This window comes from Populus alba, chromosome 8 (assembly GCF_005239225.2).
Source record: "Populus alba chromosome 8, ASM523922v2, whole genome shotgun sequence".
Classification (NCBI taxonomy): Eukaryota; Viridiplantae; Streptophyta; class Magnoliopsida; order Malpighiales; family Salicaceae; genus Populus; species Populus alba.
Window position 1 is genome coordinate 4,321,756 of NC_133291.1, and position 24,194 is coordinate 4,345,949.

The 24,194-nt window shown below is 36.4% G+C and overlaps 3 protein-coding genes and 1 pseudogene across 6 annotated transcripts; 1 reads left to right on the plus strand and 3 right to left on the minus strand.

Annotated features, from left to right (window-relative positions):
* Positions 1 to 3,923: 3,923 nt before the first annotated feature.
* On the minus strand, positions 3,924 to 6,773 carry LOC118055855 (putative serine/threonine-protein kinase-like protein CCR3). The gene has a single exon (XM_035067871.2). It carries the CDS (start codon positions 6,589 to 6,591, stop codon positions 4,153 to 4,155), a length of 2,439 nt encoding a protein of 812 aa, XP_034923762.1. The 5' UTR covers positions 6,592 to 6,773; the 3' UTR covers positions 3,924 to 4,152.
* Positions 6,774 to 11,968: 5,195 nt separating this feature from the next.
* Positions 11,969 to 16,056, minus strand: LOC118055854 (uncharacterized). Of its 2 annotated transcripts, XM_035067869.2 has the most exons (6): positions 15,545 to 16,044; positions 14,436 to 14,564; positions 14,239 to 14,359; positions 14,038 to 14,119; positions 12,664 to 12,817; positions 11,969 to 12,566 (listed from the first exon to the last, which is right to left on the minus strand). In XM_035067869.2, exons 1-6 carry the CDS (start codon positions 15,812 to 15,814, stop codon positions 12,435 to 12,437), a joined length of 888 nt encoding a protein of 295 aa, XP_034923760.1. In that variant the 5' UTR covers positions 15,815 to 16,044; the 3' UTR covers positions 11,969 to 12,434. The 2 variants fall into 2 exon arrangements, with proteins under 2 accessions (XP_034923760.1, XP_034923759.1); XM_035067868.2 differs by having other exon boundaries at positions 11,969 to 12,817; positions 15,545 to 16,056.
* Positions 16,057 to 17,735: 1,679 nt separating this feature from the next.
* LOC118055851 (serine/threonine-protein kinase ppk15) lies at positions 17,736 to 23,583 on the minus strand. 3 transcript variants are annotated; one of them, XM_035067867.2, is made up of 8 exons: positions 23,023 to 23,583; positions 21,037 to 21,883; positions 20,669 to 20,749; positions 20,351 to 20,630; positions 20,067 to 20,174; positions 19,608 to 19,886; positions 19,335 to 19,478; positions 17,736 to 18,192 (listed from the first exon to the last, which is right to left on the minus strand). In XM_035067867.2, exons 1-8 carry the CDS (start codon positions 23,345 to 23,347, stop codon positions 18,019 to 18,021), a joined length of 2,238 nt encoding a protein of 745 aa, XP_034923758.1. In that variant the 5' UTR covers positions 23,348 to 23,583; the 3' UTR covers positions 17,736 to 18,018. The 3 variants fall into 3 exon arrangements, with proteins under 3 accessions (XP_034923758.1, XP_034923756.1, XP_034923757.1); XM_035067865.2 differs by lacking the exon at positions 20,669 to 20,749 and having other exon boundaries at positions 23,023 to 23,582; XM_035067866.2 differs by lacking the exons at positions 20,669 to 20,749; positions 23,023 to 23,583 and adding an exon at positions 22,085 to 22,966.
* Positions 22,612 to 22,721, plus strand: LOC118055928 (U6 spliceosomal RNA; annotated as a pseudogene).
* Positions 23,584 to 24,194: the final 611 nt, after the last annotated feature.

The window sequence follows — 24,194 nt, forward strand, 5'->3', positions numbered from 1 at the left end:
TGATTCTGGTGTTATTGGAACTTGATAAGATGGATTGTTTAAAGTTATTTGTACATATTAGGTCGATTTCATGTGCTGTTGCAACCCAATTTCCCGAATGATTTAATTGATGTGATGCAGATCTTTCTCTATTCGGTGCATCCAAGAAAAAGAGCTTTTTAGCATCGGCCAAACTACTTGAAGAATCAGCCATTTGGCTTTCTCATGGTTTTCAAACAAGAAGCTGGATTGGTCTACAGTTTTGTGTTGGACAAAATTTACCATTGAAACAAGACTGCAGGGACGAGCACGCGTCTGACTTGCTCTATTTCTTCACCTTTTTTCAGCCTTTCTTTCCTCCTATCCAGGTAAAACGTCAGCAAATGCATGAATATAACAGAAGTTGTGCTTGGATGACGGTCAACAGCAGGGATATTGTGAATACGATATGATTGGATTGGATCGCGCCCAGAAGATTCGGGTGGTGGTTGAAAGGTAGAAAAGGGAACTCCAAGGTGGTGTTTTTGCCTACGTGTGCGAGAGAGCGGGGATGACAGGTAAGGCGAGATGTTATGGTTTGTAACAAAATCAAATCAAATCAATTACTTCTCGCTCATTTTTTCAATAGATAGAATCAGGGTGAGATGCTATTAAACCCTATCGGATCTCAAAATTAATTGCAAAATTCACAATTGCAAATTTAATTAGAGAAGGGTCTTGTCACCACAATATCGATGGGTGGTTTTACACAAGCTATAAATCACTGCATGGACGTGAAATGCAAGAGTACTTGTATGCATCATTAGGCACATGTGATATGTTTGCAGTTCATTCTTGCCAGGCCATGAACTGTTAATGCATCCCTTTGGCCTGTAGTCGTCTCCCGTGACTGTTTTCCGGTGCCATGAAAATTGTTTGGTCTAATCATGCAGCTAAATGTTGTTTAAATACATGTGGGGAAAAAAACCACATGTTGTTGGGAGGCTGTACATAAATAAAGGGCAGAATTTTTTCACCTTGGATTGAGTACTCTCAATCTGTATGTCCTCTTACTACAAAACGATTCATTAACGAATTTCAAGAACATCTGCTTGTCTTTTTTTTGTTTTTCCTTTCTCCTATGAGAATATGCTATTAAATTACAAGTTAGAGCTACTATAAAAAGATAATGATGGTGATTGATAGTTTTTTTATGTACCTTTGTCCAACGAATTGGATAAATAGTGTAACTAGTGGGGAAACAAAAGAAAAGAAAGGCGAAGTGACATTGAATGAAAAACAATCAGTAAAATAATATAGCGTTTATAAACACGATATTTTAATTATGTTGCATTTTTAAAACCATAATATTTTTTAAAATGTTATTATTGTAAATTATGATATTAATTATAATTTTATGTTTTTTTATCTTGATTTAAATTTCAATTAATGTTACATTTTAAAAATATAACAATATCAAAATGTATTATTTTACCGAATCTTTTTAAACGATGCTTTACCGTCAAAATTCTACATTTATCATGCTAATTATGTAATTTATCACAAATTAATGTTGTTTTCGGGTTACAAACATATTTATAAAACAGATGCTGAATAAAAAGACAGCTTCAGCACCGCATATTTTCAGCCACTGCTGAAACATCTAAAATATAAATCCTGAGGGAGCCATATTGTCAACCAATGCTAAAACATCTAAAATCAAAGTAAATAAACACCAATGTATGAGGACTGAGGAGAGAGTGGTTCACCGACCACCACCGATAAAAAGAAAAAAGAAAAAGGAAAAAGGAAAAAAAAAGAAAAAAAAAGAAGAACCCACATCTGCCCCCGCAACATTTAATCTCACTTAATGCATAATTAATTAGGGTATTAACCGCAGCCTTCACATTGATGTTTACATTTGGATACCATTAAGAGTAGTAAATACAACCCCTTTGGGCATTAAATTCGCGAGGCACCGCATAATTCGTCGGAGTTTTTTATTATTATTATTATTATTATTATTATTCATCACCCTTCCATGGACGTCGTCTCTTTTGGGACTAAATCTCTTATAATTCATATGTTAAATCAGTAATTTACATCCAAACCATGCATTTATAAAGATCTCATTCAGCAATCTTTATTCAAATTACTAAATAACACTTAAAATGTATACTTATATTATACACGTAAGGTAGGTAGATGTCGATAGTACGTATGGATTTTGTTTTTGTATAGTACAACGCATATTTGGTCCAAACACGTGCCAAGGAAATAATGATTCATCACCAGTAGAAGAAAGGATAAATTAGGCAATTAGTATAAAAAAAATGTGAATTATCATAGAATTAAAAAGCTTTAATAAAATAGTATAATTTTGAATGTTATCATTTTGAATCGTAATATTTAATTAATGTTATAATTAAAAATATAATATTTATTAAATATCGTGATTCAAATGGGAAGATCAAACAAAATTTTAATTGATTTTAGAAAATTTGCTTGGTGGAGTATGTTCATATTTTTCTTGTGGAAATTTGGGTCTTGCATCAATGTGTGTTTAGTACTAGTTTGTTCCGACTGTGAATTTCTGTCTCACCCAGCTATTAGGGTTTCTAACCAGAGAGTGCGAAGCATAAATCTGACACATGATCTTTTTTTAATGGCTCCATTTACTTAATTTCTCTATATTGTTAGGTTGACAAGTCTTTGCAAAGTATGGAAGAAGAAGCTGGGCAAGGATGAGCGTGGAATGCTTCTGTGAAACGGCATCGACTAGAGATGCAACGTGAGAACTCGGTCCTTTCTTTCCTTTAGCATTCTCATAGTTTGCCTTTTGTAGGTCCGATCTACCCTTCATATTCTGACATTCTCACCTGCTTCAAGGTTTAATCTCCCTCTAATCTCCATTCCATCACTGTCTTCTAACACCTCCTCCTCACCTACACAAGAATAGTACCCGTCGTCGTCGGTGTCATTGTTGTGATGATCATCGTCGTCCAAAAAAGGGACCCGGAATTAGAATAACAAGGGATGGGTCGGAGGTGAGAGAGAAGGCAAAGATAAATTAAGTTGAGGATCTGTACAGGAAACGAAACAGAAAGAGACGGTGCAAGGGACAAATATTACAGCTGAAAGCAAAGATACTGCATCAAAGAAAAAATATACCGATACCAATTAAAATTTTATCATACTTCTTAACTGCAACATCAATTTAAATATTACAGCTGTGATACGTGATATTATTTAAATGTCACGTTTCTTAACAATAATATATATATATATATAAAAAGTTATTTCATAAAAAAAAAATAAAAATTACTATGATAATTTTACAAAAAGTCGCAGAACAAAGCCCTAACGTATTGACTCCTTTTTTTAATTGAATTTTCAAAGTCAAATTCATGGAGTACCAAACGTTAACTCGAAGCAAGGTGGCAAGGTCCAGAAAAAGGACCACATTTTGCTTCTGCTTCTTGCCCTTTTCAGGGACGGACCCACACCAGAAATTCTGCTTCGAAAAGAGTTGTGATAGCGGTGGTCGGTGTAGGCAAGTACACAGTGAAAAGCATCGTCGTCTACTTTGGTGCCACATGTACAACCCCATATGCCTAATTTTGTCAACTTTATGTCCTTTCCTAACATCACATCGCAAATAGACAATTCGTCATCTGCAACTTTTTTTAAGAGGAAGGGTGATCATTCCAATTTGTCAACGAGAAAACTACACCGTGTACAGTTTCTTAAAAATTTATTTTTTTATTTAAAATTATATTTTTATGCTTTTTTAAATTGTTTTGAAGTATCAATATAAAAAATAATTTTTAATTTATTTTTAAATAAAAAAATTTTAAACTATTACTGTAATACCAGACATACATGCATCCTACTTCGAGAAAAGGAAAAATAAGCAAAGGGGCTTTTGTTTAACAATCTTAAACTATTAAGAAGAAGAAAAGGAATATTCTCCATAAAAATAAATCATGTAATCATTCTCCTTGCGGTCAGTGTTCACAAAACCCTACATTACAGCTCGATGTTAGATAAATACTCCTAATTCCTATACAACTGAAAAAGAAAAAAAAAAAAAAAAGGAAAGGAAAAATCCTAATTCTTTACAGTAGCCCAAATGTATACCCAATTAAATCATCCAGAAAAATACTTGTTCTTCCGGGTTTGAAAATCGAAATTTCAATCTGAAACAATTGATATTCTACCACTAGAGATGCTGCCATGGCTACTACCATCACAGAGGGACAAGGCTCGCTCCAAGTTAGCAACAATGTCTGCCATAGTTGGCCTATCTTTCCCTTCCAAATTCACACAATGCATTGCAGTGTATCCCACCAGCTCCACTGCTTCTGCTTCATTAACCTCCGGCGGTCCAACCCTGGGATCCAAAATCTTACCCAGTTCATTAACCATAATTTTAGGCACCGCAAAATCCACTATACTTGTTGGTGTGCCTCCATTATCATCACCCTTGAAAATGGCTCTTTTTCCGGTCAGGAGTTCTAATAATACCACACCAAGGCCATAGACATCACTCTTTGCAGTTAATACATTTAGGCCATAGTACTCAGGATCAATGTACCCAACTGTTCCTGCTGCCTTTGTTGGTCTGTAATTGTAATCCTGTTCTGATTCAGGACCCATCAATGACAACCCAAAATCAGAAACTCTTGCTGTCCAATTCGCATCGAGTAATATATTTGACGACTTGATGTCTCTGTGAATTATTGAGGGGACTGCATAGTTGTGAAGATATTCAATTCCTCTAGCAGCATCAAGTGCAATCTTGATCCTCATTTTCCATGAATTTATCACACTTCTACTCCTTTCAATGTTGTTCTTGTCATGTAAATGGTCATAAAGAGCTCCATTCTTCATGTAATCATAAACTAGAAGCCTCTCATCTCCATCTTCACAATACCCAACAAGCCTCACCAGATGTTTGTGGTGAAGCCTTGACAAGAACGCCAATTCTGATTCAAAAGCACTCTCTTTCTCTTGAAACTTCTTCATCTTCTGGCCTGTTTCCCCTCTCTTAATCGCCACTTCGCGGCCATCTTTCAATTTCCCTCTATAAACAACACCAAAGCTCCCTGCACCAATCTTGTTCTCTACTGAAAAATTGTCGGTAGCAACAGCAAGTTCAGCAAGACTAAACTCCTCAGCTCTATCCCCGTGCTTTGATGACGTTCCACTCCTCTGACGCCTCATCACCCTCGAGTTCTGGCGCCTTATAGTTGATGATCTCGAATTTAAACCACTATTATTTGATGTCACGCCACCGATGGAAACAGCTCTAGTAATTGTAGGCTGAACTGAATTATGCACTTTCTTCTTACCAAAACAAACTCCAGTCCACAAGCAATAAATAATCGTGCAAATTCCGGCGAACCCCCCTACTGATCCAACAATAGCAAATGCCAATAACCCTGTTGTCAATTTATTGGACGGAGATGACTTGGGCACTATCGACGGGGGTGGTGCTGATGGCAATGACGTCGGAGCCAACGGTGTTAACATCGAAGCATTGGGACCACAAGGCTTGCAAATGTTCCCTGAACCAGAGCACAACTTCTCAGATCGCGGATACAAACCGCATTCACTACACGAAGATTGCACACATGGCCCTGGTAAAACCTCGCCCAACGGAAGCCGAGTCCCTGAAGCATTAGGCCACCCTGGTCCCCAACACATAATCGAAAAATCACGCGAAACCAATCCACAGCTAAAATTAGAACCTGAAACAATAGACTCAAAGAAAACACCCTGAATCTCACTCACATTATATTCACCGCCACCTCCCCAACAAACAACAGATCCATTATTCCTTCGAATCGCACAGCTATGACTAGCCCCAAGAGCCAACTGTGAATATTCCAATACATTATTTGAAGGGACATTCAATTGACCAAAACTATTATCCCCTTTGCACACCAAAAAGCCACTAGAATTGACACCACAAACATGTAAACCACCCGCTTCAAGATTCAAAATTATCATATCGGCAAAACCAATTTCAATCTCTCTTGCAATTGCATTATTACCCCAACACTTAATTCTGTTATTTTCCATTAAAATCCCACAGGAGAAGCCAGACCCACTTGAAATTGACTTAAATTTATCGCCTTCGCTTGATGATTGTTTACTTGCATTACCATCTCCCCTCCAACACGTAACGGTCCCAGTTTTGTTGACACTCGATGTGTCATTAACAATCGCACACACTTGATTATCACCAACAGAGAGGTTTTGTAGAAGGGCGGTGTTGTTAGCATAGACTCTTCGAGGTTCAAAAAAGGAATTCGATGTGTCCCAGCATAAGAAAGCATAGCCCCCAGAACGTAGACCGCAGAAGAAGGTGGAACCGCCAGAGATGGCGGAGAAGGAGACGTTAGGCTGGACGGTGATGATTTCGGCGATGGGGGTTCGTCTATAGCAGGTAATACTTTGGGATGGTTGGGAGGCGGAGACGCCACAGACGGTGGAGGAGGCGGAGATGACCGCGAGGGTGGAGCCGGAGCCCAAGGCATGGGTTAGGAATGGAGATGATAAGATGAAGGAGAGAAGTGTGAGGGTGATGACGGAGAGGACAGCGGAGGAGAGGTGTAGTTTCGTCATGTATAGAAGTGGAGATTTGCGGTGGTGGTAGAGGAGGTGGGTGATGGGTGACGGGTAGGCTTCATTGGTAGAGAGAGAGCGGAGATTTTAAGGTACTGAATGTCAATCAGTTTTTATTGCGTTTGAAATTAATAAGAGGATGAAAAGCTCATAGAGAGGGGGAGAGAGTGGGGGGTTTTAAGTTCTAATAACAAGTCTTGTCTGCAGGTTACATGGCTTTTTCAGCTCGTTTCAGTTTTATTTTCTTGACTGTTGAGAGTTTTTGTTTCCAAGGATGTGTTTGGAAAGTTTTTTTTAAAAGGTTAATGATAATTTTTTTGTGGCTTTGATTTTTTTTAAGTAAATTATTGTTATTACTATGATATTATTTTCACCCATCATCTACTTCTTCACCGTCTTTATTATTTTTACTTCCACTGTATTGATAGAATTACTTTTTTAATCATTATTTCATTTTTATTTTAAAAACGAGTCATTAAATGTTTTTAATTCCATCATGCTATATGTTACTATTTCAAGCATGGTATTGGACTTAAAACGTGTTCCGATTTCTTTATTCCTGTTCTCATTCCTCCATTAATTCTCATCCCAGACATTTTATTCTTATAACCAAACGACACCTTAGTGCCAGCATCTTGAAAAAATTATTAATTTTTCATTAAAATCACCTTGAAAAAAAATATAGTTTTAATTAATGTGCAAGTTAATAAAAAAATACCCATTTAATAAAAAAAAATCATATCATTTTGATGAGATAATTGTCCTCAATTTACAAAATTGAAAAGAAAATCAAGATGGTTTCTTCTTTGAATGCATATTGGTTATCAATTTTCGCTTGTTTGATTGAATACAGATTTCTTAATATCATTTAAATTTAAAGACAGAGGGAGATTCTTGATCCTGTGGGTAAATAATAATAAAAAAAAATCAATAACTCCTTATCCTATTTGTTTTTGTGTTTCGAAAGTGTTTTTTAAAAAAATTTAATTTTTTTTTATTTTTTGCTTTAAATTAATATTTTTTTAGTGTTTTCATATATTTTTGATGCGCTGATATAAAAAATAATTTTAAAAAATAAAAAATCTATTATATTGATGTATTTTCAAGTAAAAAATACTTTAACAAATAACTATAACTATATTCATAAACAAACGCCCCTGCAAAACAAACACAATCGTCAAGAGTTTTTGTTTTTTTAGTTGTAAATAGGGAATAGGTGAACTACAATTTGCCATCTTTTTTTTTTTTTTATTTACGTGGGTGTCCGGGCCAGCTTGCGTACACCTCGACTAATCTCATGACCCACTGAACATCCTACAAACCCAGTGAGCATGTAAGACACCGCGGAGTGACAGACGTTCACAATAAGGTTTGAACCCTAGTGCAAAATAAAAAAAAAAGCTCCATTCAATCACTGGACCAAAACTTCAAGTGCACAATTTGCCATCTTTGATGGCTAAAGAAATTGTTGTTCACTGTGGAGAACGAAGCACATGCACCATGCTCGATTGAAAAAAAAAAAAAGAGGAAGGAAATAAATAAAGAAAGAAACACGTAAGCAATGCAAAGGCAAATTGTTTTACGAAACATAGAGATGGCAATTCTTGACCACGAAGGCTGCAAATCAAAAATGGAATCTATTCAAAAAGTAGACGTATCATTTCGAGTTTTATTTTACATGGAAATTATTATTTTTTAAAAGGTTAATTGTCGCTGATTAGAAGGAATAATCCGTAAATCTTATATTCAAGATTTGATGTAATCGAACTGGGTCATGTAGCATGAGTTTCACGTCTGGCTTGCTTGATTTAAGAGATCAGAGAGAAGGGCAGAAAATGGAAGCAAGGAGTGAAACTTAATTGGATGGGTTTTCTGTTCTTCGGTAAATTTGTTAACTTGCCTCTCTAGGTTTCTTTTTTACTTTTTATTGAAGATCCAAACACGTCTGACAGAGACTCGTGAGAATTAAGAGTTGAATAGATCTTGCGCAATTCTTCATTTTTAAATGCTGTCTGCAAAATATAACATCTTCCGAGCAAATTCTTGACATGGTCATCTCAATCTGTGGACTGGCCCGGTGAGAACTACTTCAATCTGACATGCTTGACTGTTCTCTTAAAAAGGTGATGTCTGTTTCGTATAAACAGATAAAATATTGATGCAGTTTAAAAATAAGATTCAAGCCATGAACCAGGCAAGTTTGAACCACGGAATATTACTCAACGTTTTCAATCTAGTCATGATGCTATGTGCAAAGCTCTACTATATATTTAATTTGGGGTTGGTGCTCTTTGAAAACGTAACACCTTCGATAAATAATATTCATGAATCCTTACTTTCCCGAACTTGTATTTATTTCACACTCTAATCATTGCAACTTAGCAACAAATTTAAGGTTCGAGACTTGACCGATTTAGGTTAAATTAGGTAGGTCAACTAATTCGAGGGGTGGAAGATTCTGTCGATAAATGCTGTGTTTTTTACCACAGACAAAAGCCCAGCATTAGCTAAAAACAAAAGTTCGATGTAGTCATTCTCTTTTACTATTACAGCTTTTCAGGCGACAGTAGTTAATTATATAATAATAGAAAATGGTATCCTAATTATAATTATTTTTTTAAAATATTTTTTATTTAAAAATTTATTAAAATAATATATATTTTTATTTATTTAAAATTAATTTTTTATATCAAAAACAATATAAAAACATTAAAAAATTAATTTGAAATGAAAAATAAAATAAAATAAACACTACCTTGTTTTTGCCCTGTGGGGCAGTCAAAACATTCAAATACCTTCCGTGTTCAGACAACCAATTGAATTGCTGGTTTGTATAATTTCCTATCTCAAAATATAAAATTTTCATAATTAAATAAACCTGAAATAATCACTTACCATCCCTCTCTAATTGGTAATGTTTTCTTTCTGAGAAACTCTCCAATTAGCATTACTGTTCTCTCGTGATGCTTTGCTGGTATAAAATGGAAAAGCTTCCGCTCACATAATTACGTTTCCATGGAAGCCTTTGACCAAGTATTTTTGTCCATGGTGTTACGATCTGCCCTTCCCAATCTCATAATATCAACAAGGATTTGATTCAGAAATGCTTGATTCTTTTCTTTTCTTGAAAAGTTAAACACATGATTCCAATACATAATAACTTCCACCTCTAAATAAAATCAAAGTCAAAACGCAACATCTCTTCCCCGTATATGATGCATGTAGGATTCAATTTGTATTAGGAAAATCTGGAGGATAGCGCTGTAATCATTCCATAGATTGTGGAATCAAATCCAATTAAATGAGCAAAAGGCACTAATCAACCTGGATTGTGATCCTTGCTTCCATTTTATAATGCGTTGCTGGCTCCTGTTGAGGGAATCTGAAGAACAGCTCGTGTTGATAAACACATGTCAGCAACTCTGAGTGACAAAAGGGCCGAGTTTATAACACACACACACACAAATAAATTAGGTGAAGGCACATGGTCAAACCAGAGGGTTGTACATGTAAAGAAAGCCATGATTGAAGAATAATTTTTTAGGTAAAGTAAACGCTTGAAGCATCCTTTACAATCAAAGCTTAATTGTTATTGCGCATGATAATTTACAGGAAAATAATTCTTTAGGTGAAGTAAACGCTTGAAGCATCCTTGACAATCAAAAGCTTAATTGTTATTGCGCATGATAATTTACAGGTTGTAATAATTGGTTTTTACAATTCTGTAGTTCTGTCTTTCTTGCAATTGAGCACCAATTACCAAGTTGTCCTTGTGTAGTGCATGGCATTCACATGCAGGTTACTCTGGCACTGGGGCGGAACCAGGGGAGGCGGGCAGGGCCTGGCCCTTGCTAAATATTTTAAATTTTAGTATTTTTAATGTCTAAATATAAGATAATATAATATATTTTTATTTTCAATTGATAAATTTTCTAATAATAAATTATATCTTGAGTTTTGGCCCTCCCTATTATATAATTCCAGCTCTGCCCCTGCTGCCACATCATCACTACTGCTCGCGAATGACTTCTTTTATTGTTTCTTTTTTCTTTTGTTATTCTTGAACTGATAGTTAATTGGCTCCCTTCTTTTCCATCGATTTCTACCTTCTAGTCCGGGGCATTTTGTGTTTTCGTATTCTTGTCAACCTGATATGAAGGCTTGTTTTTGCTTCCTTTTCTTTTAGGTTATTTTGTCTCTGGGCTCTTCCTCCCCGCACTTTCCCTGTGTTTGTTAGAAGCGAAGCACCCATGTTTGATAATTGAGTAATTCTTTTTAGAATGAGTACCAGATATGCTGACTGGAACTGGACTGAACATAACATTTTCAGGATGACTCAACATTATGCACCTTCCAATTTATATAGCCGCAAAGCTAGCGAGAGCTGTCCTGTATTCATCATAAGGTGGCAAAAATAAACCGAGAAGAATCGGAAAGTGAAGAATACCCTTTTAACTAGCTTATTTGAATGATTAATCTGATCCTGAAATATGACGGAATCAAGCACGTCACTGCTGAAGTTAGCATTGCTGCTTAAACTCCAGGTCGTCAAAATTCTTGAACTTGAGCAATTATCTAAAATATCAATCAGTATAATTAAAATATCCAACACATTATCTGTTGGATTTCAATATATATATGGGAAAGAAAAGGTGGAAAGATGGTCACCCTTGAGAATGAAAAAGTGAGTGCTCTCTATAACCGTATATAGAAGTTGTAGGTTGGTTTTGCTAATCCATATATAAACTTTAGGAACATGCAAACCTGTGAAAGCGGTCAAGTTCCTAACATCATGTCGGAGTGCTACTTGATCCATAATTATTATATCAAAGCTAAGACATCGACAAGGCAAAGTCGCCGCCGCCCATGTGCCAAAGCAGGGTCTTCCTTCTATGCTGCGTTACTGCACTGCCAGACAATTTCTAGTGGTACACAAGATCACTCTATCAAACCTGGCAAAGGGAATAAGGCACAAGTTCATATTGAAAGCCCGTTAAAGAATTGTAGGGAAATTTACTTACCTTCTTAGGACTGCTGGAGAGTACAAGGCAAGTTGTAGGCAAGAAATTCCTCTACCAAATTAGGCCCCGTAAGAAGTACGTAAACCAGGTCCACAAGATCCAATACAAAGGAGCAGGAGGGGATAGCCATGCTTCTTGACGGTCTGAAAGGGTTGATCCACGGCCAGTAGGGTAGAAAAACGGAAGCATCTCGGCACCCAAAAAAAGAAGAAGAAGGACCAGTACAAAATAGCATTATCTGCTTAATTAGTTTGGTCAGTGCGGTTAATGGGCAGACATCAAACAAGACCGGTCTTTCTTCTCTTCTGATATTTTTCATTCCAGGAAAATGTCCAGCAATTTAATTTCTCCGAAGCTCATCCTAACTATCCTCGTATTATTAATTAAAAGCACAAACCCACGTGACATGGAACAGTCAAGCAATAAACACTCATAAACCAGCTGCACTGCTACTGAGACTAACGAGTAAACTAACAACCTTTGTTGTACCTATCTACAGACATACATGTTGTACCTATTTGAAGCCTAAAAGTTAAACAATCAGGCAGACTGCAAGGTGCGAACATATAAACACAGTTACAACAAGAATCGGAGTATAAACAAATCTACAGACATAAATGTTGTACCTATTTGAACAATAAAAGCAGCAGATAAATCCTTTTTCTGAAGCTGTGTTACTTCAGCTTTCATCAATGCCTCTGCAGGAGAAATTAATGCTATACAAAATTCATCGCTCCTACAATAAGTTGCTGCCTTTGAATGAAGTAACTGTGGATGATACAAAGGAGGGCTGCTTCCAGTTGCAGATGATCTTTTATCCTGCTACGTCCAGCCAGAAGCAGGGATTCCCTGCTTCTGAAACCATTCAAGCATGCGGAATCTTTCAGAGAGTACAGGTCTCACATCGTTCTGCTGAGAGAGGTGCTTGAGGAGTGGAAGAAGCACATCCAGAAGCTGAACAGCCCATAAAAATGGATAGAGAGGGGGTTGAGTAAATGAACAAACAAGATTGGGGAATAATTATGAATTTAAGTAATTTAGATATTCCTACCTGTGTATCATGTGGTTGTCCTGCAGAAAATGGAACGCATGGAATTCCATTCAGTGGCTGCAACAAGAAACTGAATGGATTGTTGTCAACAATAACAATCCGGCATGGATCATTTGATATGCAGGAGAGATCTTTCACATGCTCCTGATACTCCCTGTTCAGTGTTCACATACAGCATGAAAGGTTTTCAAAACTAAAAAAATGAATCTTAAGCGTAAGGATACAAGAGAAGTTAATTCCTTCATTTAGAAATAAATCAACTATACAAAGTATCTGCATTTGCTTAACTTAATCACAGAATCATACTGTGTCATTATCAGGAATTGACATCTTTATCATCAAAATTTCACATCCACACAAAACTAGAAAGATGAGTTTGAAGCACTAAAAGTGAGTGGCATAAAGCACTCATGAAGAATTGGAACACATTATTGAAACCAAGCAAATCCATTGCAGTTAATAAATAAATACAGTCATTATGATAGGGGTGGGGGTGGTTTAAATATGAAATCATTAGCTCCATTACACAGGCAATCAATCGGGAGCATAAACAATCTAGTTTCAGTAATAAGAAAAACGAACTAAACTCAAAATTCAACATAGTGATAGCCCCAGCCTAATCAAGATTGTCTAGAATATGTGTCTTCTGAAGTGAGCATGAACTTAATTTCTATAGAATACGTAAAAACTTGTTTTGAACATTGAGAAAAATTCCAGCATTAAATATGTAACTACTTTAGCTTGCGTGAGGTAAATGATATTTAATCTTGTAAGAAATTTTCAAGAATTAGCTTTACCATGTATAACTCTTATTCACAGACAGATACATCAAATCATTGCATAGAATTTACTTAACATGAAATCATAGTAACTTAAGTCGACGTGCTAAATGTAAAATCTGCACAATCATACCTAATTCATTTCATAATATCAGTTTTTTTCTGTATAGTATAGAGACCATTCACACCATATATTGTTACTCTAGCATAATAAGCATCCAGAAAAAAAACATATAGAGAAACTCTAATATCCAAGACTGTCAGAAAAAAGATTTCTTCCAAAATATTATAAGAGTTTTAACTGTTTCCAATAAAATCACTTAAGCAATGTGTGATGGTCATAACTTATGTCCAATTCAAAAGATGTGCGCATACTTCATGGTAGAATATTGTTAACTGGTGTATGCTTGTGTTTTCAGCAAACTAAAAGGACAAGAACACAAGTTCCGCTTGTCCTTTTGAGAAGCCTTTTTATCTTAAGTAAATATCCTAAATTTCAAATAACTAGTGTGCTATCAGCAGTTACAAACTCAAGGAAGGAAAGACATAATGTAAGAAAGACCAGAAAAATATGAATACAACAACTCGTGCTTACGTGCTAGTTGTTGAAGGCCGATAAAGACGTAGACTAAATCGATTTTCTGTATCTATTCTGTCAACAAGTGGTCTGGCATAACCTGCAAATATTCAAAGGTGGTATTTCGAACTCACTTAGAAAATAATAACAAAGGCGGAAGAGCTAATAGCGGATACAGTGAGTATAGCAGCCAGATGTATGGTGAAGTAAATATCAGACCTTCAAGGCCAGCTGTAAATAGCACAAGGTCTGCAAATTCACTGAGTTGTTTTAGGAATTCATCCAACCCTGGACGCTCAAATACCGTAACATAATTGATCTTAAGTTTCCCTTCGCATTCCTTCAAATCCCAACATACTCAAGTCAAAATAGTCCAACTTAAATAATTTTACTTAAAATGACTTGCATATAAGAACCTTGTCTGAGGATGCACATTCCAGCTCAAACCACTTCAATCCAGCTTCTATTGCTTGATTGCACAGAAGCGCTGGCAAACTAGATGTCTCATAAGCACATACTAGAGTTTCATCCAAGTCAAGAACCACCTGCAGTACATATTCTGGAGTCAATGTCATGTTGAATTGCTGTTTTTAAAGAAGCAATAAGAGAGAAGATAGAGAAAAACCCTGCTAAACACCTTTCGCACAATGATTTTACAGATTATAAAGTTAAAAACCCAAGACCAACAATACATATCAATGCATAAACTCAGAATTTTAAACCCTCTTGGCACATTACCATACAAAAAATCAATAGTGAGACGTCACAGCAGTAATTAACTAACTCACGTACCGAGTGACAAAATCAAAGCTTGGAACCCAAAAAAGTAATCCTTTTATAACTTCAAATGTTCAAGATTTAATGGAAGATGTAAGAAAAACATAAATAAATATCAGAAACATAACCTACATAAAATATCCAAAATACAAGAAAGCTAAGAGTAGACAATTACGAGCACGAAAACATATCATTTACAATGGGAAAACATAAGACACGAAAATAATCTAAAGCATCTTTAAAGCGCACTTTATCCAGGGGAATTTATTAAATTCCTGATGTATCAGGTTGATGATGAGGGGACTTGGTCTCGGTTAGCATGTAAGCTGACCTGAAGATATCTCTTATCATTAAATAAAATCAAGACAGCGCACTTTATCGCATAGAATTTTTTTTTAAGAAAAAATTATAGATTTAGCTCGTAAACATGATTTCTCAAATTGTTAAATCCACACCAACGTGCAACACTCCTCTAAATAGTACTGGTAATAGTTCATGAAAGCTAAAACTAGAATTTCCCAATCTATTACTATGGACTACTAATTCTAGTAACTAACATCTTAATTTGGCCTTAACTCTCCATATCCATCTACGTAATAAAATACAGCCTGGCAAACACAAAAATCATAAACCTCTTGAAAAAATAACTCATCCTTTTATTATTATTATTATTATAGGCATAAATCAGAGCACATACAGAACCTTCTTTGAGAGCAACTATCATAACCAGAGAAAATCGATATCATACGGTGAGTTTCTGGATAGGCTCGTTGGCGGAAATGGCTTCGGTGCCGGCGGGGATCTCGACTGTTGCGGGAGGAGGATCGGTGGTCTCAGGCAACTCGACAAGAGGCAAGGGCTTGAAAGTATGAGAAGGAGAAGAGAGAGATTGAGGTCCAACGGCTCTAAGGATCTGCAAAAAGATCTGGAAGAAGAAAGCAAGCCAGTTCCACAGTGCCCTCCATAATTGAGTTGACCGTGGTGAGTAAACCACCTCGGGATGAGGCAGCTCAGCCATATAGTATGATCAAGAACTGGTTCGATGGTGGTGATGGTTTATAACTTATCAAGAGAGAGAGAGAGAGCGAGCCAGTGAGATTGTTTCCCTTTAAAAAAAACTTGATTTGCTGAGCGTAATGTTTGTTTTATTATAAAATTCCGTGCTTTTAGGACGGGCGATGGTGAAGAGGAGGGATGACGTGGCTGTTGTGGTCATAGAGGTGAGTGTGATTATCTTCGATTTGATCAAAGTATAGAAAGAGGAAGGATGTAAATCACATCACAACTGAAACGGTGATTTTTCAAACATGCATTTCGTGCCCCTCATAGTTCCGTGTTGATTTGAAATCGTTGTAAGATTTTGAGCTTTTATTAAATAAAGAAAGGTAAATTCGGTGCGTGACATGGACATGACTTTTTTTGTTTTCCACTATTTTAATTTTTTTTTTTTTAAAAAAAAGAGAAGACTTCCGATCTAAATCTAAAATCAATCAAGATAAAAAAAAAAAAAAAAAAAACACCAAGAAAATAACGCAATAAGAATGCCAAATGTAAAATTATCGAGGATAAAAAGGAAGAAAAAAAAGTCAGTGAAAAAAGAAGGGAAGAATACACAAAAGACAAAAAGGGATAGTTTTTTAACGATGAATAATTAAAATAATATCAATTTGCTTCTTGATTCGCGAGTCCGGTCAGAAAAGAAAAAAAGAGCATGCCCGCATTATCATTTTATATCTATGTGGAATGGATATGCGGATGAAGAAAAAATGGAGGTCCCGGTAACAGGGGCCCAGAACAACCCAACCATCACACGTCTCTCACGTGGAATGGATAAGCGGGTGATTGCAAAACGTTTACGTGGAATAAGATATAATATCGTTAGAAATATTATTTGGATAAAGAGTTAGCACGTAACAAAGAATTGAGGTGTTTGATAACACAGGAAAACTCATGTTTTTAAAAATTTTAATTTTTTTTATATATTCTAGATTATTTTGATACACTAATCTCAATAAATAATTTTTAAAAAATAAAAAAAATATATTATTTTAATATATTTTAACATAAAATTACTTTAAAAAACAATTATAATTACAATTTCAAATTATCTACAATCAAGAAATGCAACGTGATCGGTGAGATGGGGTTGCACGCGTAAGCAGTGAGCGTGTGTGTGCCAAAATAGAGAGAATTTGAGAAAGGGTAAGGAAAAGAGAAAGAGGAGTTTTTTTTTTTTATTATTATTATTATTACTAGTTACTGCTGCTGATCATGCTTAAAATTAGGGCCAGATTGGGTGAACTCACGCCTACCCAAAACCAGATACAATCCACTTTTCTTTTTGAGCGGTGGATTGAGCAACCTCAGGTGGGATCTGATCAACTGCGGTGGCTAAATTGCTGGCGATGGCAACCTATCCTATGTCTTCGAAGGATAGACACTAGACAGTGGTATAGCTGAAATTTTATAATTCAAGATTTCAAAACCCTTTTAATATATATTTGATACTGCAGCAGTACAGCTGCATAAAATTCGGTATGATACACGAAGAAGTTGATCCTTCTTCAGGTAGTGAATATGAAATTTGGTTTTTACCCTGTTCCATGCAAGCTTCATTTCTGAGAAATTGCAGAACTCGTACACGTGTTTTCTTGCTCTGTTGTTTCATAATTTCTGACTCAGTCCCAATGCGTGTTGATTAAGTTATTCAACTTATTGGCCAGATTGGATGATCGTTCAAGATTTGGTTAGGTAGGAGTGCTTACGACATCTTGCAATCCCTCCAGACACGACAAGGTATCCATGACTTCAACTCCAAATAGTTTTGATGCCCGCAGGGAAAGACAAGCGATCAGGTCTAGGGTTTTCCTTTTCTGTAGGAAAAATACACAAATCACTTGCGTGTGTTGAAGGCGCTACGCATTCATTGACAACAAGTATCCAAATCATTGTGTTGGTGATTTTATTACTGTCCTTCTGTCCCCAATCAAATGATACTTACAAAGCCCCACCAAGTGAAGGAAGAAAAGAAAATGCAAGAAAACTTCCTGTACAAAATAAATACGTGTTCAACAAAAAAAGAATGCGTGTATATATCTGATGTGGTTGCATATACTGAACCAAAACTGGTACTGGAAGCATGCACTCCAGAGACAAGAAAGAGATATGAATACGTAGCCGCGAGTATTAACTCCTGATCCACAACTTCAGTCAGAATCGGACTCAGTATGAATGTGAAAGCCATGGGTGCTCCAGGGCCTCCCTTGCAGTTGGACGCCTCAGGGGGTTGAGCTCAAGCAAGTCTCTCACGAAATCAATGAACCCAACGTCGGAAACTTGTAGATGATGCTCCAGTGAGGATTCCTCGGGAATAAGGTATTCTACTTGATTTGTCTCCTGGACATTGCAAGCCAGGTATGAGTAAATTGGGGCTGGTGAAAGCAGATCTACTAGTCATGATTGGTAAATATACCATCATCCTTGAATACAACAAACTAACCTAACCAAAAAAAAAGTCAATGGTTTGATGGCTAGGTTTTGATGGGGTCAGGCGTGGGTCTGTGGATCAACTCAAATTTTTGACCGGGTCAATTAGGTTTTTTAATTTTTTTTCAACCCGAACATTTTCAGATCCTGAATCAGCCAAGTCCTAGATCAACCACCAGACAAGTCCAAGTTTTGAAACTATAGTATGCACACCTTGTTAAACACTCAAGGCATAGATATGGGGTAATACACCTCTTGGTCCTTTCTCAAGATAATATAAAAAACACCTAAGTTGAACTCTATTGTAACTAAGAGTGTTCATGGAAATAGTTGGATTGAGTTTGAGCTCAAAATTATACCCGTCTCAACTTCTTAAAGCTCATAAATTATAAGCCCGACCCATTTATCTCTTCTTCTTTTTTTATCGAGAGGTCAGATATATCAGGTTAAGCTAATTTTTTTGTGGATATTACAGACATTCACAGATTGGACTTATATTGCTAATTTCAATAGATTGGGCTTTATTAGAACCAAGATTTGGGCTCAATAAACTAACTCAAAACTTGTTATAAATTGACTAAAATATATCAATGAATAAATTGACTAAAATATAAGAATCAATTTAGCTATGATAAACAACAAGGCTGTATTGGGTATATGGGTTGACCAGGTTTCAAAAATCTCGACCTGTAATATCCATTTCTTATATTTTTTGATCCATTATCATCTATAATATCTATATTATTTGATTTTGACAAATTGAGTTTGGTGATGAACCAGTTTTTTCTTAACACCCCTAATTGTGACTGTTGTGTGGAACTTTCAGAAAGCACCTTTTCCCTCCTTAACTATCATATGCCTAGAGCAATGTATTTAAAATGAATAACCACAAGTTGATGAATGCACAGCTTATTAGAATGCAATCTTTCCCTCCCTCCTGAATATTTCTATGCATCTTATGTTCCAAAAACATATTCTGAATGCATAAAGATAAAAAGCTCAACAGTCTGCTAGTCCACATCTATTCTCAAACTGAAATAAATATGACAAACCTCGTTTAAATGATAGAGATCATATTCTTCTGTAAAGTACTTGTGCGTTTCCTGTCCTGTCTCCAGCATCTCTGGATCAATAGGACCGAGCATGCCAATCATGCGCGCGAGGATCATTACAACTGCATCATTTGGAAAGAGCACCTGACAACCCAGAGCAAATGATATGGGTTACCAGAAAAAATAATCATTGAATGCTCAAGCCATCCATGGAAGGAATAACTAACAGCAATATCCACTTTAATTTTACTGAATGAAGCAAAGCAGACATACTTCCCCAGAGCACAGTTCAGCCAAGATGCAGCCGAGAGACCATAAGTCAATCTTTTGGTCATAGGGGAGACCTAGAATGACTTCAGGGGCTCTATAGGAACGAGATTGTACATATAGGCACAAGTTGTCCGACTTAAAGCAACTGCTTCCAAGATCAATAACCTTTATCTTGCATTTTCTATAACTCTTTATAAGAATGTTCTCAGGCTTTAAATCACAGTGAATAATTCCCAAGTGATGCAAGTATTCTATTGCCTCCAAACACTGTCGGGTTATGACCTGTGAGACAAACAACCGATAGCTGACTGTTAATACATATTTCAAACTGCCTGTTGTAGGTTAGTTTATTCAAAGACATTATACTAATTTCTATAACAGCTGTGGACCTGGTAAAAGAAAGGGGTTGCACCAATGAATCAGAAGGAACGCCAATATGGCTCAAGGCTTAACCTAACTAACCTGCAATCTGCTGAGAGTGAAGTAAGCTTCACCACCTGATTCTTGATTAAATTTCTGAAATTCATACAAGTTCGCCTTAAGGAGTTCACAAACGATGAAGAGATGCTCCTGTAAATGTTTATTAATTAGAAAAGCTTAGCAGAGGTTCAAGAATTTGACCAGAAATAGGATGGCATAAAATTCTTGTAACATGCACAAAATAGCATCTATAAAAGGAGAGAGATTAACGAAACCATGTCAATTTGTTGCAGAAAAATTTAACAACCCATCTTTTTCAGACATACTTGGTGATAGAAGTAGTCATAAAGGCGCAGAATGTGACGTTCATCAGCCGGATCAAGCTTGTTCACTATTTTCAGAAGCTTAATCTCATCTAGACTCTGATCGAAAAAATCTTTGTCATTTTTAATAATCTTCAGGCAAACATCTATTCCTGTGTGAAGATCATGTGCCTGAATGACCTTACTGAAAGCAGCTGAACCTAGGTATTCAGTGACATAATATCTGCCTGCAATGACAGTATTTAGCACAATAGGCAGATCCTTGTTTTCCTCAAATCCAGTCCTGCAGATGGCATAAAAAAATGATTACAGCATTCTAACCATTTAACCTGCATTGCACAAGCATCAGATCTCCATGAAAACAAAGTACTATCAGCAGGATCAATTCCATGACCACAAGACCTACAATAATAGAAGGGAAAATTCTCTATGGAGGCAAGTCTGTGCCTTCTGGTTAAGAATGGGTGGATAAGTTGCTAGCATTGAGAAACTGGTAGGTATTTTTCTCAAGCCATATCAAATCCTACTGATTTAAGACCAGCTGGCTACGCATTGACACAAAAAGTTGAGCTAATTTGATTATTTCATGCGAGCTTGAACCCAATTTTAAACTATCTTGCTTGATATCCATAGCAAAATTGGAGGTGCAATGTAAGAAAACAGTATAGTTAATGACTGTCTCCGAGAACCTGTTTTTCCTGTGTATAACTCGCAGATTGAAAACTTCATATTCATCCTCCTGGTTATAGTACATCAAAAGTTCGTTAGCATTAACATCTTCTCCACCAGTAGCAGCTGCAAGCTCATGGGCTTCTGCGTTTACTCCTCCACCATCTCCAACTTCAAAGTCATCAATTCCATTTTCTACAATCCCAGAGGTACTTTTAAACCCTTCAATCCAGTCACTTTTGGAACCTTTTATACCATAGTAGTTAGCATTCTTGTTTTCCATATGCACAGGAACTGTATCATAATCAGTAGGGCTTTCCCCAACTTTTAACTGAAAGTCACCTAAATCAGGTCCCTTGGAGCTCGAATAAATACAGTCAACAGAATTCTTGCCATAAATCCCCCCTGTTTCTGTGAAGAATTTGCAATTGTGGGCTGAACTACTGTCCCTATCAATGTCTCCTTCAAGCTGGTTTTTTTTATCAAAATCATGATGATAATTCATAGATTGAGCCTCGTTTTTATTATTCACAGATGTGACATTGTAAAGACACTGCTTATCCAAGTAATCGATGTTTCCTTCTATTTCACCTTCAGATTTATCGTACAAACCCAAGGAATTCTCAAATTGCTTCCCAGTCTCAGATGTCATGACAAACTTATCCTCACTTGGACAGCCAAAGTAGTCTGGGCCATTGAAGCAAGGAGTCATGAAGTGCCCTTCCTCTTTCTCATCATACCAATAAGAGTCATTTTGCATATCGAAATCTGGGTAATCACGTGCTGTGCCAAACTGAGAGAGCCTATCAGATGAAGTTTCTGAATTAGCCTGCGATGTGGAATGAAGTCCATATGGATTTGAGAATTCTGCAGAAATGAAAAGGCATCAGAATGTTCAATTGCCCCACCAGCTAAAATTAATACAACAGCAGCCCACCTACAAGCACAGAGCACAAAAGAATAACCATGGCAAGATACCAGAAACACTGCAGAAATAATTGGAGCATTTTAAAGAGTTGTAATTTTGCTAATACAGCAAAAGGTATTAGTAATAGTGCAGTGGCTTACTAAGTATCTCGCTTCCATTCTGCATGCAGGCTTCTATAAAATGCATACACCAAAGGATGGTTATGCTATGCAGTGCATTCTCATACTTGATTCCCAGTGATTAAATGAAGACAGAATCGGTGTCTTGAGTAACATACTGATTTTCATATTCTGCAGATGAAGTGATGATGGACTATTGATGGGGGTGAAAACAGAGAATATATGATTAGAAATGATGAAGATGAGCCAGTGCGTTAATAAGAACAGTAGAATCTGCAATTTTGCTGAAATTGAGTGTCATTTTAGACATATAATATTTCCAAATTTGACAGAAAAACATTCAAGGCAAGTGAAATATAAGAAAAAGGCGGTTTTGTTGCTTGGAATATATGCTGGCAGAAATCTTACAGGCTATTTTCAAGCTTCAACTGCAATGATGCTCTAGTAAAAGAATCAAATGCATATCAATTTGAAAAAAACAGCATCTTATACTACCATATATCATCTACCAATCTACCAAGAATAAAATTCCAATCTAACAACATCGCGTGTCCCCTCTTAACACAGCTGATCAAATTGGACCAATTCAGAGAAAATAGATTGACCCCTAACCAAGGATGACACAAGCAAAATAATAAATTCTTAATCCTAGATTTTTCACGATATATTACAAGATAAAAACATAGAGCATGTGCCTCATCATAAGCAATATAATTGACCAACAGACTCAGGTCGAGCTTTTTAAATTTTTATTAATAGCAGAACATAAAACACGACTCGAGATTCTGATCTATTGCGCATTTCTTCATCTTCTACAGGATTTTGCTTTCATTTAAGGATTTCTTACATAATTCCTTGATCAAACAAGAGATTATGATTGAAGAAAAAACGACCAACCAAAAATCAAAATTCAACCAAAATCAACCGGAAAAAAAATTCCATCTAGCATCAACCAGTACCTGAAGAGTACACTTCACTAGCACTGGTAGAAGACCCCAAGCTAACAAACTCATCGTCCGACGGAGACCCAGAACTCGATCTCAACCTCTCAAAGGCGCCACCACCTTCTTCCACAGCCAGTTGCCGGACACTCGCCGGAACCCTCACGGGTGGCAATACAAACAAGAACTTCTCAAAGTCAAAGGAGCCCAGTTCATTACTTCTCTCGATCATGTCCTCTTTAAGAGCCAACTCTGCGTCCCTTAAACCATTTTTGCGTAGAAAATCCAGCACTGCTTCCACGTCCGGGACTGCTCGTCCTGTTTCTGCTTCTGGTCCCGCCATTAGAGAAAGTCAAAATATTTGAAGCTAAGAAGAAACTCGAGAGCAATGAAGGAGAGGTGCTCGCATGTGAATTAAGTAAATTTGGAGGGTCAAGAGTGGAAAAGAATAAAAACATGTTTTATGCTTTGCATGCCTCATCTCTTTCTCTCTCTTCTCCCCTTCTTTGTCGCCCTCTGTCTGTTTTGCTGTAAAACTGAAGCTGGGGAGAGGTTGTCATGTCTTTCTATTACCAACTTTGAAAAGAGGGGTTTTGGGGTTTTTGTAGGCCACTTGTACACGCGGAGAAATCTGGAGCATACACGTGGAGGGTTTTGTGATTTTTGATTGTTTCTGGGTCTTTGTTGTTTTGGTAGAATGTCAAGACGGTCGTTCAAGGGGACCATTTCATACTCTTTTTTTTCTTCGGGAATGTGTGGGTTAATTTTCTTTTTTTCTTTTTTCTTTTTACTTTTTGGTAGGGTGGGGTGATAATTTCATTTTCAGTGTGGGGTGTGATTTGGACATTAATAGAATTTAAATTCTTGGTTTAATGTGATTTCTTCAAGGGTAAATTAAGATAGTAAGTTTTTTTTACCATGATTTCCATTGATCGTCTATGTCGGAGTATATTGTAAAATGATTTCTTTAATCCATTTTTTTTTTAAATTAAGTTGACTTTCTATCTCATGATCATCACTAAATCTTAAGAGCTTTTGAGAGGACTACTTGTCACGGTAGTCTTATTTTGTTTGTAGATGCTTATTTTATTGCAATTGCATTTCATGTAATTAATTGGATAATTTCATTTGTTCTGGTACCAATAAAAAACTGCATGGTGATATTTCTCCATCTTTTTGTTTTTTTATCA